This window comes from Argopecten irradians, chromosome 10, assembly GCF_041381155.1.
Source record: "Argopecten irradians isolate NY chromosome 10, Ai_NY, whole genome shotgun sequence".
Classification (NCBI taxonomy): Eukaryota; Metazoa; Mollusca; class Bivalvia; order Pectinida; family Pectinidae; genus Argopecten; species Argopecten irradians.
In genome coordinates this window covers 30316691-30325602 of record NC_091143.1, presented here as the reverse complement: position 1 = coordinate 30325602, position 8912 = coordinate 30316691, and the positions used below count along the sequence as shown (strand labels likewise).

At 34.6% G+C, this 8912-nt stretch overlaps 1 protein-coding gene across 1 annotated transcript; it reads right to left on the bottom strand.

The window, feature by feature from the left end:
- Window positions 1–4786: 4786 nt before the first annotated feature.
- LOC138333627 (zinc transporter ZIP1-like) lies at window positions 4787–6787 on the bottom strand. Its single transcript, XM_069282112.1, has one exon. The coding sequence runs from the start codon at window positions 6080–6082 to the stop codon at window positions 4973–4975; it is 1110 nt and encodes a 369-aa protein (XP_069138213.1). The 5' UTR covers window positions 6083–6787; the 3' UTR covers window positions 4787–4972.
- Window positions 6788–8912: the final 2125 nt, after the last annotated feature.

Genomic DNA, 8912 nt, shown 5'->3' with positions numbered 1-8912 from the left:
CTATCGTTAAGAAGGGGGCGATGTAACTGGGTACTATGACCATCACCTTTGAGTTTATACAATAGCACTTAGTACTGGTCTGATGACGGACCTATCATGTTGACCCTATCCTAGTTTAACTTTATCTTATACTTTGAAGTAGCGATATTATGAATTCGTATGAATCAGATGTACGAATTCTTACCTCTTGACCAGAAAACATTATTTTATTTATTGTTTATGGTTACGCAGATAAGATATCATAACCGCAACTGCTCAATAACATGCTTGTATTTTTTTTAATTCTATCTTTTGACACCGCCTTATGTAATTTTGATCTCGTGAGAAAGGCTAACTGAGGCACACGATAGTCAGTTGTAGTCGATGCCCCTGCTTGTTCAGTGGGTTGGGATGATGTTACCGTACTCACTGTATAATTCACTGTCTATGGCAGCATGCTGCAGTAAGGTACATGTACCACAAAGGGTTGAACGTTAACAAAAGACCACAATGGTGTCTCCTTAGACCAACACATACATCACATGAAGCATATTACACCAATGGATAAGTTGTTTGTTGATAGGAATAATAACACCAAGGATACATTAATTTCTACATAATTGTAGCGTCTGTATGGTGGATTCAAGTAGAAAATGATTACACTTCCGAACACCGTTAAAAAAAGACGCTTTGCATGTTATTTCCGTTAAAAAAAGACGCTTTGCATGTTATTTCCTCTGTATCTATTTTTTTATAGTACCCGCATTCTTTATTTGTACACAGACAAAATGACAACGATCACAATATATCCTCCACACCCAGTCAATATTCTGTATTTGCATATAAAGAGTTATCTTCCCTTGCGGACAGGTATTGTGAAATCATATGTTTGTGAGCGTAACGTCAAACTTCTCAGAGAAAACGACGCGAGATTCGCTCATTTAATGATGACCTCACAATGGATAGCGACCCGCAAGAAAAATAGCTCTATATGCAAAGAAAGTATACAACCCGGTAATTTGACTATTCATTTGTAAATAGGAATAACAGAAAGTTTGCTCATATTGGATTTACTTTTAGAAATCATAGATGAATCAATGATTTTTGAAGAACACGTACAGTGCATTAAAGATATTTGACTTCAGTCTTTTATCCTTTTTGAACTCACTTGTGTCTTTGTTTACTTGACAAAACGTACCTGTTCAGACTAAGTTGAACGTCGGTTGTATCTTAGATAGAAACATTTACAGTGGCATTTATAGCAAATGCTCTTACATTAAATAAGTGTGTTACATAAATAATTAGTGAAAGTTTATTATTCTACTGAATGCGCAGCAAGCATTTTAAAGAAGTGTGTGTAATAGGTGGTTTGCCCATTGACAGTATAATATGACCACCTAGAGTATACCAAGGCCCAAAGATGTGTAGGGTGTCACGGAAGACATAATGAAAAAAGTAAGTTAAGAAGAGAAAAGACAAGTTCCTAATGTGAGTTTAAAATATCTGCATTTAGATCAGACATTGTGATATATTTAAATTAATACTCACTTTCGTAGCTCCATATCTGTAAACCCCTTTGAAATAATAGTATTTATAGTATTTGATATTTCGTTTCAAATTCAAAGATTTATCTTAAATTCATATACAGTTTTTGTATGTCATCTTAACATAAATCAGTATAACATCAATTTTCAGGTCGAAATGGTCATTGATTGAATAAAGAATCTTATTTCCTCATTGAATTATGAATTGATGGGCAATGACAGCATGTCTTTGTAGCAAATAAGCAATTGCAACCAATAAACAACAGACCTTTGAAAGTATGGAAAATTGAGTCGGGAGATTGAGTCGGGAGACTGAGTCTCAGATGATTTTTGGGTGTCTTTGTTTTTTCTGTATATATTGTAGATCCAAAATAGACATATAGCCTGATAGTTAATTATTCATAGATAAGGTCAATATAAATGTTATTAGTCTATTTGAGGTTTACAGCTAAATTAGTGACCAAATAAATTAATAGGTGATATTTAAGAATTGATGGAGATTTCAGGTATGAAATTGACCTAATTTTAAAATGGCTACCCTTGCAGAATTATGCACTGAAGGATCCCACATTTTGTCTACTTGTCTTTGATTCAATTATAATCTAATCTATAAAATGAACACCCTTTGTCTGAAATGTTGTTTGGTACTTCATGGGCTTATTAATGCAATTGAATGTCAACTTTACTGATCACGTTCAGTAAGTAAAGGGTTTAATTAAAAATAATTCTTATCCTATCAAACTGTTTTATAAACCAGTGATAAAATATCAAACAAACATTGTCCGCTGTTAGATTAAGCTTTGAAGAAAATGTTACACCATGAGGATGAATATTACACTGCCCAAATATGTCTTCATGACTCTAGTTTATAGTATGCTTCACGCACAAGCGTCCACAGAAGTGTGATTATAGGACTTCCATTGTATGAACTCGAGTCAGCAAGGCATGCGTATATGTGTGTATCCATCATTTCATTTCACGTTATCAGATATCACTACTTAGAAAAGTTCCACACTCAGCTTTGAACATGTATAAATACGGCTCTTATCTCAGTCTATAACCTTGAAGTGAAAACTCGATATAAGTTTCTGACATTTATAAGACCTACCATCGTCATATACGTTCTATAACAATTCGCACCTTAAAGAGAAATATTTGGCTTACAGCTCTTGACTGATTCCCACCATTGTCATTTAGCACATATTTTTATAAAAAAGTAGGACGATTTATGTAACCCTTTTCGTTATAATTTGGTTAGCACGGCTCCTTGGCAGCAATATTCTCACTAACATGAAATAGTATTCTCACATTATAAAGTAGATCACATTGAATTTTGATAAAGGCAAAACATTCCATGGTCCTTTATAAAAAAAATCTTACTTTGCTTTTTAGAGTCATAGACACATGGTAGATGTTTTTATCGGCGGTATGTACCATGTACTATAAGACTCTTTCATATGTGGATATGAAGGATAGGGATATTTTGCCTCAGTGTCACAAAATGTTGAAAAACCCGATGCTTCTGAGGGTTTCACATCAATTTGTGATCTCGAGAGCAGATGATCCCTATCTTTCATATCCAACTGGGAAAGAGTATTTGTCTCTCATACCTCGACGTTTTTATTACAATTTTCCAAATATGATATCCTGCCATTTTAAATAAAGTTAAAAAAACCCGTGAATATTGAAAATATTTCCATTTATGAAAATTTCGTGATATTTTAAATACATATCACATTGTTTGTATCCTTTATTAGTAAAACCAGACCAGTTTTTGAAAATATAATTTTATAATTTTACCGAGACAATAGAATCTTGTTAACACTTTTAAGTCATGGGGTTGTATTGCGCAGGTAGCCATGTAATACAGCCTCAGACGACATGAGTATATAATTATTTAATCCTGCTCGCTCATGACTTCAGACAAGGAAACTCTAATGCGGATAAAAATGGTCTAATATTTTTACTGAACAAAGATTTACAAACTTCAGCTGAGGTTAGATTGTCAGACATTAGGAGTTCGCTGGTAACTTAAAACTTCGCTGATTACTTAAAGATGCTCCACCGCCGACAGAGCATAAATGATATTCATCATTTGAACAATAATTGGCGTTTAATCGTGTATATATATGCCTAATTAGCACAAAAAATAACATAAAATAATTTAGTTCGCCTTTGGTGCATGCGCAATCATTACTTCATTCCATATAGGATATAGTGCCACGGATTTTTTTCGGGATGCAATTAATTATTTTTCATATTTTTAACTTGAAGTAAAATTAGAAGCTCAAACTTTCCAATGGTGGTAATGGTGTAAAGTAAGTAACTTTTGTAACTGAAGAAAAATACTAAATCGTCTGCTCCTGTTTTTGATAGTGAAAAAATACCATTTGTCAGACATTAGGAGTTCGCTGGTAACTTAAAACTTCGAAATTAGAAATTTAATGTAAACACTTTTTTCAAAGTAAAATTGTTGAATGAATTTCCACCCGCATTCTGGTCCTAATTTTACTGCAAAATATACTGCATATCTTCTCATTATGCATAATGAAAATGTAATCAGCAAAATTTGCAGTAAGAATAGGGTCAAAATTTGGGTCGCAAATTAACTCAGCAATTTTACTTTGACATGATTATTTACTTAAACAATATTGTGTTTGTTACACGTCATTTAGATCTTGTTCTTTATCTAAACAAACCTTCAACTTTCGTTTAATCGTTAGCCATTGGTTTATCCCATATTTGCCTACTAGGAATTCAATCCTCTTAGCTAGTATAACATGATTATACCCTAACTATGGTAAATCTGTTTAATCAAGCAAACAAGGCGAGCAATAAATATAGATTTTCTTTATTGTATTACATTCATTAGATAACAAATTAACATAAACATAAACTACATAAAATATGGATTTTCGCGGTATGCAAATTATCGCGTTTTTACATCTATATTATGGGCATCATTCACATCAAAATTAAATACTCCAGGCAGTTCCGATCACTTACGATCTCTACACCCCTGGACTATCTCATAGTGAAATTGAAGGCAGCTCAGCTGAAAATATTTGACCAATCACAGACCAGAAAAGATTTCCTTTGAAGACTACAGAGAGAGCGACTCCCAACTTCAAAGCCACATAGTCAACCACAGTGTACCGTTATACGGCTCTTTTGATGTACATCAAAGGACTAAATTACCTGTTCTGTTCTGTTGCCTCCAGTTTTACGATGAGATAGTCCAGGGGTGTAGAGATCGTAAGTGATCGCGTTTTTACATCTATATTATGGGCATCATTCACATCAAAATTAAATTTGCAAATGCAGATTTCATCACGGTTTATAGGTTATATATTGCAGTAGATGTAAAGAGGTGAAGAAAGACAATCAATGGTTCCTAGTACCAATGTGAACCTTGTATTAATGTTTCCGAAGTGAGGATTTCACAGAGCCTAGTCCGTATCTAATAACTTCAGGGCAGCCATTGCAGCGAACCCAACCAAAGTCAAAAATACCTTCAGTAGACTGTATTTATTCGCCAATTCCTTTTGGAGAATTTCAAAAAATGTCACGTAAAGAAACGTCCCTGCGGCGAGACTCTGTAGAATGCCAGAGCTTTTGTCTTGAACGAAATCATCTCCAGAACCTGAAGTTGTCACTGCTATACCAATAGCGATTCCAATGGGTGATACTACAGAGAGATACGCTATGTAGAGGATGATCTTAAGATTGCTTTCTACGATTTCTTTCAGTTTTAGTCCAACACTAAACACAATGACCGCCTTGTGTACAGATAGGGCGGCCACAAGTGTCCACATACCGGCCGTAGTGTCCTGTAACCCTATAGCCATTCCTTCGAATATCATGTGAATGGACAAAGCGATGACCAGAATGACGACCCGGATCCGTCTCGTTGTTTTAGATCGTCCGTCACCGGAAGTGTCCACGGTTGAGGAATTTGTCACTTTCACTTCAACAGACGCAATGGCTTTCGGTGTTTGCGATTCGTCGTTTTCTGTTGTCGTCCTGGTAATGGAATGGTAATCCGGTACGTCTGCACCTGAATTGTCACTTCCGGTCAGTTTTGCAGACGACGTTAGATGATAGTTTTTAAAAATTGGTGTGGTTTCCTTTAGAAGAGGAACTCTAGCGCTCGAATCTTGCTCCAATTGGTGTCTATCATTGTTACACGCATGCGAATGATGATCGTGTCCATGGTCTAAGAAGGGACTACCCTCATCTTTACTGCAAATCCCTATAGCATGTTCAATCACCAGAACCACGAAGAATCCAGCGCCGATAAGTACACCAGACAAAGGAAATTCTAAATCTGGAAAAGAATCTTCAACGGTCTCCATTGATTCCTGAATTAGATGCAGGATAGCTGTGCCTAAAAAGACACCCCCCGCAAAGCAGTTCGTCAAACTCACTACGTACTGGAGTCGGGAGAGATTTCTCATCCGGTTTGTTAATATTTTCAGCAGCCATATTGGTGTCACACCGGCGACAAATGTAATCCCAAACACAACGAGTATAGAGATGATCTTTGCTGTTTCCACCATGTCGGTAGCGTATCCAGTTTCCAGTGACTTTGCAATAGATCTCAGTGATTGGTTATACTGTCAAGTATGTTGTGGTGTCGAATATAATCGGGGAGCTAGTGTAGTTTTAATTGATTCAAATTCCAATTTTAATTTATATAAATTCCAATGATAATTGATCTAACTCGAATGTTTATTGATCTAACGTCCAATGTTAATTTTTCAGATCTCTCCTATAACTCAGTATGGTGATCCTGCCATTGGGCCTTTTGCGCTGCCGGTATCACTTATATTCCAATATTGACCTATAACCTATAATCGAGGTTGTCAAGTCAAGTATAACCAAGGATTAACTGTAGCTATACTAGTCTGTGTGGTATACTGATATCCCCACGGAAAATCCAAATTCAACGTCTAAGCTGTATAATTTCATGTTAAGAACAGCCACCTGGGATCACATTATTTCACGATCAACATGCCCGTATATCACTCGTCCATAAAAGCGGTTCACAGAACATCCTATATTTTCACATGGCGACATCGGCCTTGAGAGCCTTCACGTGACACATTGAAAAGTACCGCGATGTGTTGCTAAGAACTTCGGCACCCATATCAGTCTGTGTGTATTGAAGTATAACATCCACGTTCTGTGTATCCCGATCAGCAATAGACATCGAACAAGGTTAATATTCGTTATCACGGCTTCACATTTTAATACTGGTAACATATGCCTGTATATAGCTGTTTAATAATACAAGATTTTTTTTTATAAATAGACACTGCGTCATCGTGGGTTCACATATCGACCTTGGCCGATAGTTTCACGTGGTGCAGTGTGCGGTATAGGTGTATGCTGACCTCGGACTCGCGATAAGGGTTCCATATGCAAGCAGGCACCCCATGACTGCGAAATCGTGATAATAATTTTAAATAAGACTTTAATAATAAGCAAAAGACAGAGTTAATTTTGAAGATATTTAATCTATAAATTCTGTACTACTTTCGAATTTTCAATACCATCTGTACTACTTCCATTCTCAGATCTATTTTAAGCTATTGTTGAGTCTTTGTTTGCACAAAGGCTTTTGTTAGACTATTTGTTAGACTATTTGTGTAACGAAATGACTTTTCATTATAAATGTTATGCTACTTAGTAGCATGTATATGTAATGAAATGACGTACCATTATAATGCTTCATGTCTTGTTAGGCTTAATGGTTTATAGACAGTATTGTTAGGCACCAGCGAATTCGGTTTGATTATAAGACATCGATTTAAATTTGAATAGAGCCCATGTATATGTGTAATTTTGTATTCGAAATCGTGGTTTAAAATTTTTAAAACCCTAGCTGTACTGGTCTGATATATTCGTATGTGTATACATTAACATGTAATCTCGACTCGCATTTATAGATGTTTCACAGGTTTTTTTTATATGTGTATACATTTAATCTCGTCTCACATTTATACGCATGTTTCACATTTTAACCCTAGATGTACGTGTCTGACATGTCCATATGTGTATATAGTACTAGTATCATCTTCACATAAATATATTAACCCAGATTTCACATATCAGAATCCAGCTGGCTTGTGTGACAAAATTTATATATGTATGAACCTACTAGTATTAATTATCTACACATACAAATATGACCCATGTTTCGCATTTTAAAATCTAGTTGTACCTGTCTGACATGTCCACATAATACTAGTATCATCTTCACATACATATAAACAAAAATGTATACCCAGGTTTCACATTTTAAATATAGCTGTACGTGTCTGACAAATCCATATGTGTATATACCTGGTTAATATACAGTATTATCTTCACATACAGATATGTACCAAAGTTTCACATTTTGAAATCTAGCTGTACGATTCTGACAAAGTCCATATATGTATGTCTGTTATCTCAGTTAATATTTATACATAGTTACCCATGTTTCACATTTTAAACCTTAGCTTTACTTGTCTGACAAAGTCAATATGTGTATGTCTGTAATCTCGGTTGACATTTATTGATTATATAACTTTACCTTCACATACCCATATGACTCATGAACGCATAGTTGCACGTGCTCCACTGTAACGTGCCTGTGTAGAGTGTAAGATTGTCCTTATTATAAATTATCAATTCCACCTAGGATCACTTTCGCTGTACAATAACTCAGAAATCACTATCTAAACTATGCAGGAAGCAAATGTTATCTTAGATACAACTTTCAATATAGTTTTTTTTCAGGCAGGGGAATTTAATGTCATTTTTTCATCAATCTACCGTAAAAATGATTATGAAAATAGCAAAATAAAATCTAGTCTAATATTAATATCTATTTAGAATGTTCTGAGAGTATACATTAATCACATTTCACAATTTTCTTGATAAATCAGATAAGGTGTATCACAATAAGACACGCAGTATTTTTTTAACATGTGGGTATGTGGGTGTGTGTAATTTTACTGTGTAAACCAATTCTCTATTAGGTTTTGGGAAATAAAAGAAAACATAGTACATAAAACGTTCCTTTCATCAAAGATTCTTCTCTATTGTTCTTTTCATTGAAAGGCTACAATTGAAAAGCTTTAAATTTTAACCTAGAATTATTAGCATTTGCAAGTATTTCTTGATAATCTAAAGATTATTTCGTTAAGATGTATTGGTTGGATTATAATTTAAAAAAAAAACTTTCTGTACTCAGAAATTAAGGAAAATGTATTTATGTTTTGTATTGTTCTTTTTTTGAAATATGATATCGTAAAGGCTTTCAATTGTAACCTAGAAATATTTGTAATTGTAATTGCAAGAATTTTTTGGCTAAAACTCTACATTTTCGTCAATTTGTCT

Bases quoted from the DNA above. Each gene is read 5' to 3' on its own strand.
- LOC138333627 (XM_069282112.1), bottom strand. From the start codon at position 6,082: ATGGTGGAAACAGCAAAGATCATCTCTATACTCGTTGTGTTTGGGATT.